The sequence below is a fragment of the Oncorhynchus mykiss genome, chromosome 11 (genome assembly GCF_057628025.1).
Source record: "Oncorhynchus mykiss isolate SJ-2025 chromosome 11, ASM5762802v1, whole genome shotgun sequence".
Classification (NCBI taxonomy): domain Eukaryota; kingdom Metazoa; phylum Chordata; class Actinopteri; order Salmoniformes; family Salmonidae; genus Oncorhynchus; species Oncorhynchus mykiss.
In genome coordinates, this window is record NC_143032.1 from 71034511 (window position 1) to 71057500 (window position 22990).

The 22990-nt window shown below is 44.2% G+C and overlaps 1 protein-coding gene across 2 annotated transcripts in view; it reads left to right on the forward strand.

Annotated features, from left to right (window-relative positions):
* The window catches only part of LOC110536297 (phosphoglucomutase-like protein 5), a 51526-nt gene that overhangs the window by 26350 nt on the left and 2186 nt on the right, over positions 1-22990 (forward strand). For both annotated transcript variants that reach the window (XM_036936211.2, XM_036936210.2), the window contains exons 8-10: positions 11510-11645; positions 12018-12201; positions 17303-17440. In XM_036936211.2, coding sequence (XP_036792106.1) covers positions 11510-11645; positions 12018-12201; positions 17303-17440 — 458 coding nt within the window. The remainder of the gene's footprint in view (positions 1-11509; positions 11646-12017; positions 12202-17302; positions 17441-22990) is intronic.

Consider the following 22990-nt stretch of genomic DNA (forward strand, 5'->3'; position numbering starts at 1 on the left):
CCTTGCAGCTAACTCTTATTACCCTTCTTTCTCTCTTTCTCTCTCTCTCTCTCTCTCTCTCTCTCTCTCTCTCTCTCTTTCTCTCTGTTTCTCTCTGTTTATGTCTCTCTCTCTGTATCAATCTCTTCAGTGGAGAGAGAGTGTGAGGAATCTGAGATGGAGATAGAAAGGGAAAGGCGACTATGAAGATAGAAAGAAAGAAGTGAGAGGGAACAGGATAAAGAAATAGAGCAGGTTGAAGTGAGCAAGAGAGAGAGCGGAAAGGAGAGACAGAAACAGGAGGACAGTAGAACAGGAGGTAATTAAGTGAAATACAGAAGAGGAGGATGAGAGCAGGGGAGAAAAGGGAAGAGAAAGAGATGGACAGAGTGCTGTGTGAGTTTCTGCTTTAAGGCCAAACATCTAAATGGAGCGAAGCAGTAAATCAGGAGTATGCTCGTCACTCAGAGCTCAGGGTTCGATCCTATCTCTCTCTTCCTGTTGGCTGGAGCTTTCATTCATGTCATGTTATGAACATTAGTCCGCTTTTTCTGTCCATTGTAATTTAAATCCATAGAGCCCAGTGCCATGGTTGATGTATCATTTCTACATAATGTACATTCTGCTACGTAAAGTATGACACTCACTTTCTCACCTCCATTAATATAACATATTACATCATTTGAGCTTTCAGATCTCGTTAAAGTGCTTAATAAATCCAATACATTATTATTGGTCATTATCTTTAAATTGGCAGAGAATAACATTGGTGGCTTGCAGCTGAAAGATATTCAGGTCAGGAGATATAGAGAGTGATGTGATGCAGATGGAGACTGGACTGGTGTTCTGATCTGACGACAAAAAAATGAGATCTGGTAGTTTTATACGACAGCTTGTAAAGACCTGCGTGGGCGTGTTTGTGTTTGTGTGCATGTGTCCACAACAAATGTAACTTCAATTGAATCGGAAAGACAGAGAGGAGGTGGAGAGAGGCAGCGGCGAGTCAGCAGAAATTGGCAACAGTCAGTTTCACAACAGCTGCTAGGGACATAATTACTAAGGATTTCTACCACAACAAAGTCTACACCTGTTAGTTTCCAGAGGAAATACAACATGGAGCATAAACACAGGAAATACAACACGGAGCATAAACACAGGAAATACAACACGGAGCATAAACACAGGAAATACAACATGGATCATAAACACAGGAAATACAACATGGAGCATAAACACAGGAAATACAACATGGAGCATAAACACAGGAAATACAACACGGAGCATAAACACAGGAAATACAACACGGAGCATAAACACAGGAAATACAACATGGAGCATAAACACAGGAAATACAACATGGAGCATAAACACAGGAAATACAACACGGAGCATAAACACAGGAAATACAACATGGAGCATTGTCGTGTCTTTACTATCATGAAATTGAAGACATCGTTTTATCAAAGATTCTCTGTAATTAGTATAACACGATCAAAGTAATTAATCGTGTAACTGTAATTAACTAGGAAATAGGGGCACCAAGGAAAGTATTTAGATTACAAAGTTATAATTTCCCAATATAACCTTTCAGATATTTTCATATCTGATCAATAGTCTTCTGATTAATGATTTATTTATTTTACCTCACGTTAGTCTCATTCCAAACGTCGTAAATTGTTGGTTATCTGCACAAATCCAGTCTTCACTATGAGTCATCCATACATCAATTATCTTAAATCATTTATTTATTACTAACTAAGTAATTCACAGAAATGCATAAACAAACAGTAAATATGGTTACATGAAACGATAGAATGTTCCCTAGTGGGCTGAACCGGCATGGCGGCTTGTTAGACAAATGGGCAATGGGGGTCGACTCAGAAGTCACTACAGAGTTAATTATAACAATTAAAATGCTAATCCCTTACACATGAACGCTCACTCATTCGGGAACAATTTCAATCAATATATATATTTACGCTCAGTGTGTCGTCTTGATCGCTGGTTGAAAAGTTCATTTCTTTTGTAGGATTGTCCGTCTCTCTCTCTCTGTCTGGTTAGAGGGGATAGTTCAAAGTGACATTCGTATTAGAATGGTTGTTTCGGCGGTTGTCGTTCTTCGCGTTCAATGATGCCGAATTCCTAGCTGCAGACTAGTAATTTGTATCAAAGACTTGTTCTTATTCTGTCGGTATCGATAGTCTAAGACAGGGGTGTCAAAGTCAAATGGACGGAGGGCCAAATAAAAAAATCAGCTACAAGACGAGGGCCGGACTGTTCGAATGTTCATTGAAAAAATTTTAAATGACGCATATAGTCTAGTGAACCTAATTGAACCTACTGAAAACCTAACAAATATATTACAATATGATCAGATAAATAAAGCAATATTTTCTTATGGCTCTGTCAGTAATCTTTAATTTTCAACAGACACAAAAGACAAATTTCCTTTATATAAATATCCCCATAACATGAACATTAAATGAAAGAAACCGGTATTCAAGGCACCATCAGTAGACTATATTTTCTATTTTAGCAAAAGTGGGCTAAATTTACTTCAAAGAAAAAACAATAATAGCAATTTTCTATCATCCACTCAACTGAAATATTTTTAAAATATAATTGGATTGAAATACAAAAAAATAAAGTGCAAAAATCTATTAATCAAAAACAACACTTTGTTTAAGGAGAAGTAACATGCAGTGAAAACAAATATTAAATTTTAACTTTTAAACTTGAACTGAGTAAAAACTCTAAATATGTGATTGCACAGTAATGTTCACTTGTTTGAGGTTGAGGGTGATACTTGGTGGTGTCCCATCTTTTCCACAAGTTCATCAATGTTCGGGGTAAGGCTCTGAGCTGAAGAAATCCTCAGAATTGAGTGGAGGTGTTCAGCAGTAAGTCGACTTCTGTGTGATGTTTTGTTCAGGTTCATCAAAGAAAACAGTTGTTCACACAGGTATGTGCTGCCAAACATAGACAACGTTTGAGCAGCCTGGATGCGCAGCTGGGGCATTGTGCCGGGGAGGAAACGGGCGAACTCCGCAGCACCCACTGCCGCATATTTTGCCCTCAGTGCATCATTGCATTGGAGGTCAATCAACTCCATTTGGAGGTTTGGTGGTGAGCTTTCCACGTCAACAGCAAATGGGTTACCGAGCAGTTCCAACCTGCTTTTTTGTGCTTCAAAGTCAGCAAATCGGCGTCGAAAGTCAGCGGCAAGCATACCTATTTTATCAGCCAACTGTGTGCTCGGGAACGCACTGGTAGAGAGCTTCTCTTTCATGGTCTCGCAGCTGGGAAAGTGGCTCAAATTTTCTTTCCGCATCTGCGTCTCCCACAGAGTCAGTTTGGTTTTAAATGCCTTCACTGTACTGTACATATCAGAGATGACACGATCCCGACCCTGCAGCTGCAAGTTTATTGCATTCAGATGACTCGTAATGTCACACAGAAAAGCCATTTCACACAGAAACATTTCGTCTCGGAGTTGTGTTGTGTCTTTCCCTTTGCTGTCCAAGAACAGACAAATCTCCTCACGAAGCTCGAAACATCTTTGAAGCACCTTTCCCTGGCTTAGCCATCGCACCTCTGTGTGATAAGGCAAATCACCATGCTCCGTTTCTAACTCCGTCAGAAATGCCTTGAACTGGCGGTGATTCAAACCTTTGGCTCTGATAAAGTTAACTGTGCGCGTGATGATGCTCATTACATGCTCCATTTTCAAGGCTTTACCGCACAACGCTTCCTGGTGTATGATACAATGATAAGCTGTCAGCTCACCTGTCGCGTTTTCCTCTTGCATCTTTTCCCGTATCTTCGCCACCAGTCCGCTCCTGTGTCCACACATCGCAGGTGCTCCGTCGGTTGTCAAACCCACGAGTTTTTCCCAAGGCAGCTCCATCTCATTTACACATCTTGACACCTCTTCATACAAATCATGCCCCGTAGTTGTGCCATGCATAGGACGTAAAGCCAAAAACTCCTCTGTCACGCTTAGGTTGGAGTCCACTCCGCGGATGAAAATTGACAACTGGGCAATGTCAGAAATGTCGGTGCTCTCATCCACAGCCAAGGAATATGCAATAAAATCTTTTCCCTTTTTCACAAGCTGCTCTTTTAGATTGATGGACAACTGGTCTACTCTCTCGGCAATGGTGTTTCTGCTCAGACTCACATTTAAAAAGAGTTGCCTTTTTTCTGGGCAAACTTCGTCACAAACTTTAATCATGCAGTTTTTGATGAAATCCCCCTCCGTAAATGGCCGGGCTGATTTAGCGATCTCTTCTGCCAAAATAAAACTGGCCTTGACAGCAGCCTGGCCTTGTGATTTGGCTTTTTTGAACAGAGCCTGTCGAGATTTGAGGCCTCGTTTTAATTCCTCTGCCTTTTGTAGCCTTTGTTCCATGTCCATATTCTTGTTTTTGTCCGCGTGTTTCGTTTCATAATGTCGTCTCAGATTATACTCTTTCAGTACCGCCACACTTTCTCCACACAGAAGACACACAGGTTTTCCAGCTACCTTCGTGAACATATACTCCGACTCCCACCTTGTTTGAAACCCCCGGTTCTCAGTATCCACCTTCCGTTTTGCCATTTTTGATGGGTATCTGAAAGTTAATTTTACTGTGATGCTGACGACTGCTGTGCCAATAAATATTGAAATGAAGCAGCCTACTGCTCGGTGCGTCACCTTTGCATTGTGGGAAATGTAGTATTGGTGCGTGTAAAAGATCTGCGGGCTGCCGGCTTGCTGCGGGCCGGTTCTAATAATAAATCAAGATCATCCCAGGGGCCGTAAAAAACCTTCTTGCGGGCCGGATGTGGCCCGCGGGCCTTGACTCTGACATATGTGGTCTAAGAGTTTTAACCACGTGGTATGGTTAAAAGATTCAGCAATGGTCTACAACCTTTAGTCCCCCTCCTAATGGAGAAAAACATGGTCTACTGATAATTTCTCAAAGTGGGGTTTTATTCAGAATGGCAGAAGAGGGCTGTCTCAGGATGTCTGACCCTAACTGGGCTCAGGGGCGGTCCTCTGATTTAGTTCAAATCAAAAGGGAATTGTATTTTCCTTCATTAAACAGTCCACAATCATATTACACCATTATTCAAACAGTATCATACTCACTCATTCATCTTATACAACAATTAGATGTAAACCTCATATCTGAGGCTATTATATAAACAGCGTTATGGTAATGTGGCCACACCGTCTCTCTTGAGCTTGCCAAGTTGTGCCAAACGCACCAGTTTGTAGCTGGATTCTTCACCGATCTTTTACACTTTCTCTGGAACATGAAATTTGTTCGTACCTCACGTTCTGTGAGGTGGAAGGATTTAATTTGTCTCCATGAAAACTACTCTCTATAACTGTGTGTCCATGAGGCAGGGTCTTCCTTAGGAATTTACGACCTCTGACCACAGCAGTCTGGTTGTAGAAGCAGAGAGCGGGGGATGGTGCTCGCTGTACTCAAAGAGGGCAACACCATGACAGCATAAGCACAGGAAATACAACATGGAGCATAAACACAGGAAATACAACATGGAGCATAAACACAGGAAATACAACATGGAGCATAAACACAGGAAATACAACATGGAGCATAAACACAGGAAATACAACATGGAGCATAAACACAGGAATTACAACATGGAGCATAAACACAGGAAATACAACATGGAGCATAAACACAGGAAATACAACATGCAGCATAAACACAGGAAATACAACACGGAGCATAAGAAAAGTATATATAAATAAGACAAAGATTCGGATCTAAAGGTACTATGTGAGGAACGATTTAGACTTTAAGACTCTTTATTCCATATACTTAGCTTTTTATGTGTGTCTTTTATTCTCATCTAAAATGAACAGGTGTGGACTTGACACTGTGACTCACATTCAAATCTAGTCCACCTCAGTTAGAGACCATTGGCAGTGTGAACAGACTGATCTCTCCACTTAGAGAGATACCAGTCTGTCTGCGTTATACTCCTCTTTCCCCTGACGCATGTGGTCTCTGTAGCTGATGGTGTACACTGAGTATACAGAACATTAGGAACACCTGCTCTTTCCATGACATAGACTGACGAGGTGAATCCAGGTGAAATCTATGATCCCTTATTGAATTCACTTGTTAAACCCACTTCAATCAGTGTAGATGAAGGGGAGGAGACAGGTTAAAGAAGGATCTTTAAGCCTTGAGACAATTGAGACATGGATTATGTATGTGTGCCATTCAGAGGGTAAATGGGCAAGACAAAATATTTAAGTGCCTTTTAATGGGTTATGGTAGTAGGTGCCATTGGAGTCAACATGGGCCAGCATCTCTGTGGAACACTTTCGACACCTTGTAGAGTCCATGCCGCAACGAATTGAGGCTGTTCTAAGGGCAAAAGGGGGGTAGCAACTCCAATATGAGAAGGTTCAAGATGGCGTAGCAGTCAGACGTCTATGTCTTCTCCTTGTTGTGTCCCGTGTATATATCTTTTTATATATTTTTCTTAACCTCAGCTTCAACATACTCTCCTGCAATCCGCCTCACCCAATGTGGTATGGATCTGCTATTTTCTTTACTTTTGAACTGGAACCCCCAACAGAAGCTAGCCAGCTAACTAGCTACTAGCTAGTAGTCAGCTAGCCACTGCTAGCGGTCATCAGCTAACCTTAGCCCGGACAACTCCTGCCAGTCTGCATAGCACGATTCAAACCAGGGCATATCAGACTTATTTTTCTCCATATCTCCGGATTCCTACCGTAAGCTCTGAACCTTTTAACCTGGATCATCTCAGCTAGCTAGCTGCTATCCGAGTGGCCACTCCTGGCTAACATCTCTGTCCCAAAGCAATCACCAACTGGCCTGGAGCTAGCCAATGCTATGCCCATCTCCCGGCTAGCTGAAGAGGTCCATCAGCCACTCCTTGGGCTACAATACCTACTTTGCCAATTTGCCTGGACACCTTTTACTGCCGATACGGAGCCCCGTCGATCCATCACGACTGGACTACTGACGTAATCTGCCCAGGGATTTTTTTCATCTGGCTCCTCCATCTCGGCGTCCCCTGAATGCCCATCTGCTAGCCTGCTAGCTGTCTAGAGTGTATCAGACTGTTAGCTGAAGAGGTCCATCAGCCAATTTTTTTGGCTACTATACCTATTTTGCCAATTGGCCTGGACCCTTTTACTACACGGAGCCCAGCTGATCCAGCACGACTGGTCTGCCGACGTAACCGCACGAGGGGGCAACAACAGACTAATTCCGTCACGACGTCCCTCTAAGGCCCTACTGCTAGCTTGCTATCCCCGGCCCGCTACCTGTCCGAAATGCCGTGTCTCCAGCCCGCCTAGCTACTCACTGGACCCCTATGATCACTCGGCTACACATGCCTCTCCCTAATGTCAATATGGCTTGTTCATTGCTGTTTTGGTTAGGGATATTTGCCTTATTTCACAGTAGAGCCTCTAGCCCTGCTCAATACGTCTTACCTAACCCTTTATTTCCACCTCCCACACATGCGGTGACCTCACCTGGTTTAAATTATATTGCTTGAGACAATATCTCTCTCATCATCATTCAATGCATAGGTTTACCTCCACTGTATTCACATCCTACCATACCTTTGTCTGTACATTATACCTTGAATCTACTTTACCGTGTCCAGAAACATGCTCCTTTTACTCTCTGTTCCAAACGTACTAGACAACCATTTCTTATAGCCTTTAGCCATACCCTTATCCTACTCCTCCTCTGTTCCTCTGGTGATGTAGAGGTTAATCCAGGCCTTGCAGTGCCTAGCTCCATCCCCATTCCCCAGGCGCTCTCATTTGTTGACTTCTGTAACTGTAAAAGCCTTGGTTTCATGCATGTTAACATTAGAAGCCTCCTCCCTAAGTTTGTTTTATTCACTGCTTTAGCACACTCTGCCAACCCAGATGCCCTAGCCGTGTCTGAATCCTGGCGTAGGAAGACCACCAAAATCCTGAAATCTCCATCCCTAACTATAACATTTTCTGACAAGATAGAACTGCCAAAGGGGGCGGAGTTGCAATCTACTGCAGAGATAGCCTGCAGAGTTCTGTCTTACTATCCAGGTCTGTGCCTAAACAATTTGAGCTTCTACTTTTAAAGATCCACCTTTCCAGAAACAAGTCTCTCACCGTTGCCACTTGCTATAGACCACCTTCTGCCCCCAGCTGTGCCGTGGACACCATATGTGAATTGATTGCCCCCCATCTATCTTCAGAGCTCGTGCTGTTAGGTGCCTTGAACTGGGACATGCATAATACCCCGGCCATCCTACAATCTAAGCTTGATGCCCTCAATCTCACACAAATTATCAATGAACCTACCAGGTACAACCCTAAATCCGTAAACACGGGCACCCTCATAGATATCATCTTGACCAACCTGCCCTCCAAATACACCTCTGCTGTCTTCAACCAGGATCTCAGCGATCACTACCTCATTGCCTGCGTCTGTAATGGGTCTGCGGCCACCCCACCCCTCATCACTGTCAAACGCTCCCTAAAACACTTCAGCGAGCAGGCGTTTCTAATGACCTGACCTGGGTATCCTGGAAGGATATTGACCTCATTCCATCAGTAGAGGATGCCTGGTTATTCTTTAAAAGTGCTTCCCTCACCATCTTAAATAAGCATGCCCCATTCAAACAATTTCGAACCAGGAAAAGATATAGCCCTTGATTCACTCCAGACTTGACTGCCCTTGACCAGCACAAAAACATCCTGTGGCATACTGCATTAGCATTGAATAGCCCCCGCGATATGTAACTTTTCAGAGAAGTTAGGAACAAATATACACAGGCAGTTAGGAAAGCGAAGGCTATCTTTTTCAAACATAAATTTGCATCCTGTAGTAGAACTCCAAAAAGTTCTGGGACACTGTAAAGTCCACGGAGAATAAGAGCACTTCCTCCCAGCTGCCCACTGCACTGAGGCTAGGAAACACTGTCACCACCTATAAATCCATGATAATTGAGAATTTCAATCAGCATTTTTCTACGGCTGGTCATGCTTTCCACCTGGCTACCCCTACCCCGGTCAACAGCCCTGTACCCCCCCCCCCAAGCAACTTGCCCGAGCCTCCCCGTTTCTCCTTCACCCAAATCCAGATAGCTGATGTTCTGAAAGAGCTGCAAAATCTTGACCCCTACAAATCAGACAGACATCAGGCTAGACAACCTGGACCCTCCCTTTCTAAAATTTTCCGCCAAAATTGTTGCAACCTATATTACTAGCCTGTTCAACCTCTCTTTCGTATTGTCTGAGATTCCCAAAGATTGCAAAGCTGCCGCGGTCATCCCCCTCTTTAAAGGGGGAGACACTCTAGACCCAAACTGCTACAGACCTATATCCATCCTGCCCTGCTTTTCTAAGGTCTTCGAAAGACAAGTTAACAAATAGATCACCGACTATTTGAATCCCTCTGTACCTTCTCTGCTATGCAATCTGGTTTCCGAGCGGGTCATGGGTGCACCTCAGCCATGCTCAAGGTCCTAAACAATATCATAACCGCCATCAATAAGAGACAATACTGTGCAGCTGTATTCATCGACCTGGCCAAGGCTTTCGATCTGTCAATCACCACATTCTTATCGGCAGACTCAACAGCCTTGGTTTCTCAAATGACTGCCTCGCCTGGTTCACCAACTACTTCTCTGATAGAGTTCAGTGTGTCAAATCGGAGGGCCTGTTGTCCAAACTTGTCTCTATGGGGGTGCCACATGGTTCAATTCTCGGGCCGACTCTCTTCTCTGTATACATCAATGATGTTGCTCTTGCTGCTGGTGATTCTCTGATCCACCTCTACGCAGACGACACCATTCTGTATACTTCTGGCCCTTCTTTGGACACTGTGTTAACAAACCTCCAGACGAGCTTCAATGCCATGGCCACCAACTGCTCTTAAATGCAAGTAAAACTAAATGAATGCTCTTCAATCGATCGCTGCACACACCTGCTCGCCCGTCCAGCATCACTACTCTGGATGGTTCTGACTTAAAATATGTGGACAACTACAAATACCTAGGTGTCTGGTTAGACTGTAAACTCTCCTTCCAGACTCACCTTAAGCATCTCCAATCCAACATTAAATCTAGAATCTGTGTCCTATTTCGCAACAAAGCATCCTTCACTCATGCTTCCAAACATACCCTCGTAAAACTGACCATCATACTGATCCTTGACTTCGGTGATGTCATTTACAAAATAGCCTCCAATACCCTACTCAATAAATTGGATGCAGTCTATCACAGTGCCATCTGTTTTTTCACCAAAGCCCCATATAATACCCACCACTGCAACCTGTAGGCTCTCGTTGGCTGGCCCTCGCTTCATATTCCTTGTCAAACCCACTGGCTCCAGGTCATCTATAAGTCTTTTCTAGGTTAAGCCCTGCCTTATATCAGCTCATTGGTCACCATAGCAGCACCCACCTGTAGCACACGCTCCAGCAGGTATATTTCACTGGTCACCCCCAAAACCAATTCCTCCTTTCCTTCCAGTTCACTGCTGCCATTGACTGGAACGAATTTGAAGAATCACTGAAGCTGGAGACTCATATCTCCTTCACTAACTTTAAGCACCAGCTGTCAGAGCAGCTCACAGATCACTGCACCTGTACATAGCCCATCTGTAAATAGCCCATCCAACTACCTCATCCCCATGCTGTTATTTATTTTATTGATTTTGCTCCTTTGCACCCCAGTATCTCTACTTGCACATTCATCTTCATCTTCATTCCAGTGTTTAATTGCTAAATTGTAATTATTTCGCCACTATGGCCTATTTATTGTCTTACCTCCCTTATCCTATCTAATTTGTACACTTAGACTGTATTATTGACTGTGTTTGTTTATTCCATGTGTAACTCTGTGTTGTTGTTTGTGTCGCGCTGCTTTGCTTTATCTTGGCCAGGTCGCAGTTGTAAATGAGAACTTGTTCTCAACTAGCCTACCTGGTTAAATAAAAGTTCAATAAAAAGGTGTTCCTAACGTTTGGTATTATCAGTATATTGTTGACCCTACTATCCAAATACCTTGCTTATCACTCACTAGATAAGAATGTCTGCTAAATGAATCAAATGTACAAATATAGCACATACATTCAGCATATGTGGACATACGAAAATCAAACACACCCTTCCTTGGTGTGGATAGCTGCGGATAGCCATCAGCCATCCAGGAGAGGCGTACAGTGTTTGTGTGAGAGACAAATAAATAAAACTAGTGGCTGTTAAATTCTATGGCTCAGAGTTGAACTGAAGGGTTCTTGTCAGAATGCCTGTCAGAATGCCTGTTAAAATGCCTATGACATAGACCTAGCCTCATCTTGTTATCCTACAGGATAACTTCCCTTTCTAAATATCCCATGTTAGTCCATCATCCCACTCCGCTCCATATGTTTATAACAGGGTTATGAAGGTTTTTATACAAGGTTATAACATGGTTATAAAGATGTATGGTTTCCTGGGCGAACTTGTGTCCCCTTGTGTCTCTTGTTAAGGTTCAGACCACATCCGTGAGAAGGATGGTCTGTGGTCGGTGCTGGTGTGGCTGTCCATCATGGCTGTCAGGAAACAGGGCGTGGAGGAAATCGTCAAGGACCACTGGGCCAAGCTCGGACGCAACTACTTCTGCAGGTCACTCTGCTATGCAATCAATCAACCAATCAATCACTCAACCAACCAATCAATAATGAAGTCAATCACTTAACCAACCAATCAATAAATCAATCAAGCACTCAATCAACCAATCAAACAATCAATCAATCAATCACTCAAACAACCAATACATCAATCATTCAACCAATAAATCAATCAGTGGATTGAAATACATGTGTAGTGAACACAGAAAGACACATTGACGATGTCATGTCCTTATCTAATAGACTTGAATAGACGGGGATGCTTCTTACTGTGTTTGTCTCTAAGCTTGTGGTTTCTAGGAGTGTGTCTTAATGCCACATTCATGCTTATGTGTATGTGTTCACACCTGTGTGTGTGTGTTCCCAGGTTTGACTATGAAGGCGTGGACCCCAGAGCTGCATTCTACCTGATGAGAGACTTGGAGGGGGTGATCACAGACAAGGCCTTTCTTACCCAGAAGTTTGCTGTGGGGACCAACGTCTACAGTGTGGAGCGGGCTGATAACTTTGAGTACATCGACCCTGTGGATGGAACTGTGGTCCGCAACCAGGTCTGTATAACTTAAACATGGTTCTTAGAGGAGAGGAGGAGATGAGAGGAGGAGGAGGAGGAGATGAGAGGGGGAAAGGAGGAGATGAGAGGAGGAGATGAGAGGGGGAGAGGAGGAGATGAGAAGGGGAGAGGAGGAGGAGATGAGAGGGGGAGAGGAGGAGATTGAAGAGGGGGAGAGGAGGAGATGGGAGAGGGGGAGAGGAGGAGATGGGAGAGGGGGAGAGGAGGAGATGAGAGGGGGAGAGGAGGAGATGAGAGGGGGAGAGGAGGAGATGAGAGGAGGAGATGAGAGGAGGAGATGAGAGGGGGAGAGGAGGAGATGAGAGGGGGAGAGGAGGAGGAGATGAGAGGGGGAGAGGAGGAGATGAGAGGGGGAGAGGAGGAGATGAGAAGGGGAGAGGAGGAGATGAGAGGAGGAGATGAGAAGGGGAGAGGAGGAGGAGATGAGAGGGGGAGAGGAGGAGATGAGAGGGGGAGAGGAGGAGATGAGAGGAGGAGATGGGAGGGGGAGGAGATGAGAGGAGGAGAGGAGATGAGAGGGGGAGAGGAGGAGATGAGAGGGAGAGGAGGAGATGAGAGGGGGAGAGGAGGAGACGAGAGGGGGAGAGGAGATGAGAGGGGGAGTTGAGGAGATGAGAGGGGGAGAGGAGGAGATGAGAGGGGGAGAGGAGGAGATGAGAGGGGGAGAGGAGGAGATTGGAGAGGGGGAGAGGAGGAGATGGGAGAGGGGGAGAGGAGGAGATGGGAGGGGAGGAGAGGAGGAGATGAGAGGGGGAGAGGAGGAGATGAGAGGGGGAGAGGAGGAGATGAGAGGAGGAGATGAGAGGAGGAGATGAGAGGGGGAGAGGAGGAGATGAGAGGGGGAGAGGAGGAGATGGGAGGGGAGGAGATGAGAGGAGGAGATGAGAGGAGGAGATGAGAGGAGGAGATGAGAGGGGGAGTTGAGGAGATGAGAGGGGGAGAGGAGGAGATGAGAGGGGGGGGCAAGATTGGGGGGGTGTCTATGATGAGGTCCATATAACTGTTGACTTTATTAGTGGATTAAATACCATCTGAAAGTCAGCACATATTCCTCTTCTCTCTTTCCATCTCTACTTGTGTCCTCCTACCCCTCTCTGCTCCAGACCTCCCAGGTAGCCATGTGTTCAGACTGGCTGGGGTTCCATGTTTGGGCATGGCTGTCTCTAACCCTCCTCGTCAGCCAGTGTGCAGACACACACACACACACACACACACTGCTGTTGACGGTAACACAGCAGAGCCCTTCTTTGCTTTAGTAAAAGACAGAAACAGGACAGCCAGACAGGCAGACGAACAGTAGTGTAATAATGGTGTGATGTACAACCTGTTGCTTAGGAACAGTTGGCCTGCTGTTGACGGTAAACACATCTCTGGAATGACTACTTCACTGTTTCCCGATGGGTGAGAGGTGACCTGCTAGTCACAATCGAGTCTATGGCATTGGTTCTGGTGACATGTTGAGTCATGAGAAGACTCCCAAAGCTTTAGGTGGGTCACAGGGCTAAAAGGTTTAGGTGGGTCACAGGGCTAAAAGCTTTAGGTGGGTCACAGGGCTAAAAGCTTTAGGTGGGTCACAGGGCTAAAAGGTTTAGGTGGGTCACAGGGCTAAAAGCTTTAGGTGGGTCACAGGGCTAAAAGCTTTAGGTGGGTCACAGGGCTAAAAGCTTTAGGTGGGTCACAGGGCTAAAAGGTTTAGGTGGGTCACAGGGCTAAAAGGTTTAGGTGGGTCACAGGGCTAAAAGCTTTAGGTGGGTCACAGGGCTAAAAGGTTTAGGTGGGTCACAGGGCTAAAAGCTTTAGGTGGGTCACAGGGCTAAAAGCTTTAGGTGGGTCACAGGGCTAAAAGGTTTAGGTGGGTCACAGGGCTAAAAGCTTTAGGTGGGTCACAGGGCTAAAAGCTTTAGGTGGGTCACAGGGCTAAAAGGTTTAGGTGGGTCACAGGGCTAAAAGCTTTAGGTGGGTCACAGGGCTAAAAGGTTTAGGTGGGTCACAGGGCTAAAAGCTTTAGGTGGGTCACAGGGCTAAAAGCTTTAGGTGGGTCACAGGGCTAAAAGGTTTAGGTGGGTCACAAGGCTAAAAGATTTAGGTGGGTCACAGGGCTAAAAGGTTTAGGAACAAGGGATGTATAGAGCAGTGATGTCACAGTGGCTGATGTAGGATGTTTTGGCTTGGCCTTTATTGTGATTGGTAGACTCGGTTTAGTCTGAGAACCTTCATCTCTTTGTTGGAGGCAGAAATGTCTCGGTTGGGTCTTTATTGTGATTGGTGTAAAGACTGATGAGTCAGACTGTGTCAGCGTCAGTAAGGATGATGAGTGTTACACCATCTACTGTTGGGAAATGTAAACACACACACACACAGGCTTTTCACTTGGCAGCGGTCTCTGTCACACTGTCCCAACCTCCCCACAAACCCTGGAATATCTCCTGGCGTCGACACTTTTCAGCTCATACTTCACACGTAGATCCCATTGGTGTCAGGTGTCTTGACCTGGGATGCATGATGTCATAAGAGATGGTGTGTGGTTTGTTTTTAGTCAGTCACCCTCCCAATCGGGCCTGTCACAGTAGCCGGATCAGACCTCTCGGCCAGCTCCACAGCGGTTACAGCTAGTTAGTCACTCACCAAAAGGTGTGACAGCTTCTCCCTCCCCAGTAAACCTACTCCTCTGTGTACTGGACACAAATACTGGACATTCCACAGTGTTGTGTCAGCTGTTGTCGCTCCACTCTGCCTGTGAGAGGGGGATGCACTGTCTGTTGTATGCATACACACTTCATATATTCATTTAGCAGACATTCTTATCCAGAACGACCTACAGGATAAATTAGGGTTAAGTGCCTTGCTCAAGGGCACATCAACATATTTTTCACCTAGTTGGCTCAAGGATTTGAACCAGCGACCTTTCAGTTATTGGCCTAACATCCTTAACCACTAGGCTACCTGCCGTCCCATTAATAAACAGAGACACATGCTCACAGATAAACACACACACACACAGACAGACTGGCTGTGATGACAAGTTGAGAGAGGCTTTACAGAGCTATGCCAGGGTTGCCTCTGTAGCCTGCTACTGAATTGTTCCCACAGAGAAAGACTACACACATACTACTGTACATTGACCCCCTCTCTCTCAAACACCTACATATAGGCATACAGGGATGTACTGTATATTAAATGCTCACACACACACACACACACGCACACACACACACACACATGCATATGACTACAGTGGCATCTAGGGGACGTCAGTTGATACTGCATTAACTACACTGACTCCTCTGTCTCACTGCCTCTGGTCTGTCTTTCTACCTGTCTCACTGCCTCTGGTCTGTCTTTCTACCTGTCTCACTGCCTCTGGTCTGTCTTTCTACCTGTCTCACTGCCTCTGGTCTGTCTTTCTACCTGTCTCACTGCCTCTGGTCTGTCTTTCTACCTGTCTCACTGCCTCTGGTCTGTCTTTCTACCCGTCTCACTGCCTCTGGTCTGTCTTTCTACCTGTCTCACTGCCTCTGGTCTGTCTTTCTACCCGTCTCACTGCCTCTGGTCTGTCTTTCTACCTGTCTCACTGCCTCTGGTCTGTCTTTCTACCTGTCTCACTGCCTCTGGTCTGTCTTTCTACCTGTCTCACTGCCTCTGGTCTGTCTTTCTACCTGTCTCACTGCCTCTGGTCTGTCTTTCTACCCGTCTCACTGCCTCTGGTCTGTCTTTCTACCTGTCTCACTGCCTCTGGTCTGTCTTTCTACCCGTCTCACTGCCTCTGGTCTGTCTTTCTACCTGTCTCACTGCCTCTGGTCTGTCTTTCTACCTGTCTCACTGCCTCTGGTCTGTCTTTCTACCTGTCTCACTGCCTCTGGTCTGTCTTTCTACCTGTCTCACTGCCTCTGGTCTGTCTTTCTACCCGTCTCACTGCCTCTGATCCGTCTTTCTACCTGTCTCACTGCCTCTGGTCTGTCTTTCTACCCGTCTCACTGCCTCTGGTCTGTCTTTCTACCTGTCTCACTGCCTCTGATCTGTCTTTCAACCTGTCTCACTGCCTCTGGTCTGTCTTTCTACCTGTCTCACTGCCTCTGGTCTGTCTTTCTACCTGTCTCACTGCCTCTGGTCTGTCTTTCTACCTGTCTCACTGCCTCTGGTCTGTCTTTCTACCTGTCTCACTGCCTCTGGTCTGTCTTTCTACCTGTCTCACTGTCTCTGGTCTGTCTTTCTACCTGTCTCACTGCCTCTGGTCTGTCTTTCTACCTGTCTCACTGCCTCTGGTCTGTCTTTCTACCTGTCTCACTGCCTCTGGTCTGTCTTTCTACCTGTCTCACTGTCTCTGGTCTGTCTTTCTACCTGTCTCACTGCCTCTGGTCTGTCTTTCTACCCGTCTCACTGCCTCTGGTCTCTGGTCTTTCTACCTGTCTCACTGTCTCTGGTCTGTCTTCTACCTGTCTCACTGCCTCTGGTCTATCTTTCTACCCGTCTCACTGCCTCTGGTCTGTCTTTCTACCCGTCTCACTGCCTCTGATCTGTCTTTCTACCTGTCTCACTGCTTCTGGTCTGTCTTTCTACCCGTCTCACTGCCTCTGGTCTGTCTTTCTACCTGTCTCACTGTCTCTGGTCTGTCTTTCTACCTGTCTCACTGTCTCTGGTCTGTCTGCATACCAGTCTCACTGCCTCTGATCTGTCTGCATACCTGTCTCAATGCCTATTGTCAGTTTTTCTCACACCCTTTGGTCTGTCTGCATACCTGTCTCACTGTCTCTGGTCTGTCTGCATACCTGTCTCACTGCCTCTGGTCTGTCTGCATACCTGTCTCACTGTCTTTGGTCTGTCTGCATACCTGTCTCACTGTCTCTGGTCTGTCTGTGTACCTGTCTCACAGTCTCTGGTCTGTCTGCATACCTGTCTCACTGTCTCTGGTCTGTCTGCATACCTGTCTCACTGTCTCTGGTCTGTCTGCATACCTGTCTCACTGCCTCTGGTCTGTCTGTGTACCTGTCTCACTGTCTCTGGTCTGTCTGTGTACCTGTCTCACTGTTTCTGGTCTGTCTGTGTACCTGTCTCACTGTCTCTGTTCTGTCTGCATACAGGGTCTGCGGATTGTCTTCACAGATGAGTCCCGTCTGGTCTTCCGTCTGAGTGGGAGTGGGGGAGGGGCCGGGGCCACAGTCCGGATCTACGCAGAGAGCTTCGAGAGAGACCCCGAGAGTCATAACAGAGAAACTCAGGTAAGGAGTACACTGGAATCCATTCTGATAGGTACTACTACACTGTGTGTGTGTGTGTGCGTGTGCGTGTGCGTGATCATTGTTTCCTTGTATGAACTTTCAGGCCCTTAAACTAAGGAGAGGATCAACTCAACATTATCATTTTCATTGATCCATTTGATATATTATTCAGCCAAAAGGGACATTGTCAACAGTAGGGTTTGGTTCACATTACCCAGCCAAAAGGGACATTGTCAACAGTAGGGTTTGGTTCACATTACCCAGCCAAAAGGGACATTGTCAACAGTAGGGTTTGGTTCACATTACCCAGCCAAAAGGGACATTGTCAACAGTAGGGTTTGGTTCACATTACCCAGCCAAAAGGGACATTGTCAACAGTAGGGTTTGGTTCACATTACCCAGCCAAAAGGGACATTGTCAACAGTAGGGTTTGGTTCACATTACCCAGCCAAAAGGGACATTGTCAACAGTAGGGTTTGGTTCACATTACCCAGCCAAAAGGGACATTGTCAACAGTAGGGTTTGGTTCACATTACCCAGCCAAAAGGGACATTGTCAACAGTAGGGTTTGGTTCACATTACCCAGCCAAAAGGGACATTGTCAACAGTAGGGTTTGGTTCACATTACCCAGCCAAAAGGGACATTGTCAACAGTAGGGTTTGGTTCACATTACCCAGCCAAAAGGGACATTGTCAACAGTAGGGTTTGGTTCACATTACCCAGCCAAAAGGGACATTGTCAACAGTAGGGTTTGGTTCACATTACCCAGCCAAAAGGGACATTGTCAACAGTAGGGTTTGGTTCACATTACCCAGCCAAAAGGGACATTGTCAACAGTAGGGTTTGGTTCACATTACCCAGCCAAAAGGGACATTGTCAACAGTAGGGTTTGGTTCACATTACCCAGCCAAAAGGGACATTGTCAACAGTAGGGTTTGGTTCACATTACCCAGCCAAAAGGGACATTGTCAACAGTAGGGTTTGGTTCACATTACCCAGCCAAAAGGGACATTGTCAACAGTAGGGTTTGGTTCACATTACCCAGCCAAAAGGGACATTGTCAACAGTAGGGTTTGGTTCACATTACCCAGCCAAAAGGGACATTGTCAACAGTAGGGTTTGGTTCACATTACCCAGCCAAAAGGGACATTGTCAACAGTAGGGTTTGGTTCACATTACCCAGCCAAAAGGGACATTGTCAACAGTAGGGTTTGGTTCACATTACCCAGCCAAAAGGGACATTGTCAACAGTAGGGTTTGGTTCACATTACCCAGCCAAAAGGGACATTGTCAACAGTAGGGTTTGGTTCACATTACCCAGCCAAAAGGGACATTGTCAACAGTAGGGTTTGGTTCACATTACCCAGCCAAAAGGGACATTGTCAACAGTAGGGTTTGGTTCACATTACCCAGCCAAAAGGGACATTGTCAACAGTAGGGTTTGGTTCACATTACCCAGCCAAAAGGGACATTGTCAACAGTAGGGTTTGGTTCACATTACCCAGCCAAAAGGGACATTGTCAACAGTAGGGTTTGGTTCACATTACCCAGCCAAAAGGGACATTGTCAACAGTAGGGTTTGGTTCACATTACCCAGCCAAAAGGGACATTGTCAACAGTAGGGTTTGGTTCACATTACCCAGCCAAAAGGGACATTGTCAACAGTAGGGTTTGGTTCACATTACCCAGCCAAAAGGGACATTGTCAACAGTAGGGTTTGGTTCACAGTGGTTGCATGCAATATTATCCTATTACACAACCCACCTCCATCTGGGTGTCTGAACAACATGTGACATGGTGACATGACATGTGATAGTAGTTTTAGCTGCTCGGTAGACTTTGGAGTGAGTGTCTTCTATTGCTGTTGGTGTGGCCATATTGTGTTTGACTGGTAGTGTACTTTAACCATGCCACAGTATTAGTCAGTATCATATTGTGTTTGACTGGTAGTGTACTTTAACCATGCCACAGTATTAGTCAGTATCACATTGTGGTTCACAGTATTAGTCAGTATCATATTGTGGTTCACAGTATTAGTCAGTATCACATTGTGTTTGACTGGTAGTGTACTTTAACCATGCCACAGTATTAGTCAGTATCATATTGTGTTTGACTGGTAGTGTACTTTAACCATGCCACAGTATTAGTCAGTATCATATTGTGTTTGACTGGTAGTGTACTTTAACCATGCCACAGTATTAGTCAGTATCATATTGTGTTTGACTGGTAGTGTACTTTAACCATGCCACAGTATTAGTCAGTATCACATTGTGGTTCACAGTATTCGTCAGTATCACATTGTGGTTCACAGTATTAGTCAGTATCACATTGTGGTTCACAGTATTAGTCAGTATCACATTGTGGTTCACAGTATTAGTCAGTATCATATTGTGGTTCACAGTATTAGTCAGAATCACATTGTGGTTCACAGTATTAGTCAGTATCACATTGTGGTTCACAGTATTAGTCAGTATCACATTGTGGTTCACAGTATTAGTCAGTATCACATTGTGGTTCACAGTATTAGTCAGTATCACATTGTGGTTCACAGTATTAGTCAGTATCACATTGTGGTTCACAGTATTAGTCAGTATCACATTGTGGTTCACAGTATTAGTCAGTATCACATTGTGGTTCACGGTATTAGTCAGTATCATATTGTGGTTCACAGTATTAGTCAGTATCACATTGTGGTTCACAGTATTAGTCAGTATCACATTGTGGTTCACAGTATTAGTCAGTATCACATTGTGGTTCACAGTATTAGTCAGTATCACATTGTGGTTCACAGTATTAGTCAGTATCATATTGTGGTTCAAAGTATTAGTCAGTATCACATTGTGGTTCACAGTATTAGTCAGTATCATATTGTGGTTCACAGTATTAGTCAGTATCATATTGTGTTTGACTGGTAGTGTACTTTAACCATGCCACAGTATTAGTCAGTATCATATTGTGTTTGACTGGTAGTGTACTTTAACCATGCCACAGTATTAGTCAGTATCACATTGTGGTTCACAGTATTGGTCAGTATCATATTGTCGTTCACAGTATTAGTCAGTATCATATTGTGTTTGACTGGTAGTGTACTTTAACCATGCCACAGTATTAGTCAGTATCATATTGTGGTTCACAGTATTAGTCAGTATCATATTGTGTTTGACTGGTAGTGTACTTTAACCATGCCACAGTATTAGTCAGTATCATATTGTGTTTGACTGGTAGTGTACTTTAACCATGCCACAGTATTAGTCAGTATCATATTGTGTTTGACTGGTAGTGTACTTTAACCATGCCACAGTATTAGTCAGTATCATATTGTGTTTGACTGGTAGTGTAGTTTAACTATGCCACAGTATTAGTCAGTATCACATTGTGGTTCACAGTATTAGTCAGTATCATATTGTGTTTGACTGGTAGTGTACTTTAACCATGCCACAGTATTAGTCAGTATCATATTGTGTTTGACTGGTAGTGTACTTTAACCATGCCACAGTATTAGTCAGTATCATATTGTGTTTGACTGGTAGTGTAGTTTAACTATGCCACAGTATTAGTCAGTATCATATTGTGGTTCACAGTATTAGTCAGTATCATATTGTGTTTGACTGGTAGTGTAGTTTAACCGTGCCACAGTATTAGTCAGTATCATATTGTGTTTGACTGGTAGTGTAGTTTAACCGTGCCACAGTATTAGTCAGTATCATATTGTGTTTGACTGGTAGTGTAGTTTAACCGTGCCACAGTATTAGTCAGTATCATATTGTGTTTGACTGGTAGTGTAGTTTAACCGTGCCACAGTATTAGTCAGTATCATATTGTGTTTGACTGGTAGTGTACTTTAACCATGCCACAGTATTAGTCAGTATCACATTGTCGTTCACAGTATTAGTCAGTATCACATTGTGGTTCACAGTATTAGTCAGTATCACATTGTGGTTCACAGTATTAGTCAGTATCACATTGTGGTTCACAGTATTAGTCAGTATCACATTGTGGTTCACAGTATTAGTCAGTATCACATTGTGGTTCACAGTATTAGTCAGTATCACATTGTGGTTCACAGTATTAGTCAGTATCACATTGTGGTTCACAGTATTAGTCAGTATCACATTGTGGTTCACAGTATTAGTCAGTATCACATTGTGGTTCACAGTATTAGTCAGTATCATATTGTGGTTCACAGTATTAGTCAGTATCACATTGTGGTTCACAGTATTAGTCAGTATCACATTGTGGTTCACAGTATTAGTCAGTATCATATTGTGGTTCACAGTATTAGTAAGAATCATATTGTGGTTCACAGTATTAGTCAGTATCACATTGTGGTTCACAGTATTAGTCAGTATCACATTGTGGTTCACAGTATTAGTCAGTATCATATTGTGGTTCACAGTATTAGTCAGTATCACATTGTGGTTCACAGTATTAGTCAGTATCATATTGTGGTTCACAGTATTAGTCAGTATCACATTGTGGTTCACAGTATTAGTCAGTATCACATTGTGGTTCACAGTATTAGTCAGTATCACATTGTGGTTCACAGTATTAGTCAGTATCACATTGTGGTTCACAGTATTAGTCAGTATCATATTGTGGTTCACAGTATTAGTCAGTATCACATTGTGGTTCACTGTATTAGTCAGTATCACATTGTGGTTCACAGTATTAGTCAGTATCACATTGTGGTTCACAGCATTAGTCAGTATCATATTGTGGTTCACAGTATTAGTCAGTATCACATTGTGGTTCACAGTATTAGTCAGTATCATATTGTGGTTCACAGTATTAGTCAGTATCATATTGTGGTTCACAGTATTAGTCAGTATCACATTGTGGTTCACAGTATTAGTCAGTATCACATTGTGGTTCACAGTATTAGTCAGTATCACATTGTGGTTCACAGTATTAGTCAGTATCATATTGTGGTTCACAGTATTAGTCAGTATCACATTGTGGTTCACAGTATTAGTCAGTATCACATTGTGGTTCACAGTATTAGTCAGTATCACATTGTGGTTCACAGTATTAGTCAGTATCATATTGTGGTTCACAGTATTAGTCAGTATCACATTGTGGTTCACAGTATTAGTCAGTATCACATTGTGGTTCACAGTATTAGTCAGTATCACATTGTGGTTCACAGTATTAGTCAGTATCACATTGTGGTTCACAGTATTAGTCAGTATCACATTGTGGTTCACAGTATTAGTCAGTATCATATTGTGGTTCACAGTATTAGTCAGTATCACATTGTGGTTCACAGTATTAGTCAGTATCATATTGTGGTTCACAGTATTAGTCAGTATCACATTGTGGTTCACGGTATTAGTCAGTATCACATTGTGGTTCACAGTATTAGTCAGTATCATATTGTGGTTCACAGTATTAGTCAGTATCACATTGTGGTTCACAGTATTAGTCAGTATCACATTGTGGTTCACAGTATTAGTCAGTATCACATTGTGGTTCACAGTATTAGTCAGTATCACATTGTGGTTCACAGTATTAGTCAGTATCACATTGTGGTTCACAGTATTAGTCAGTAT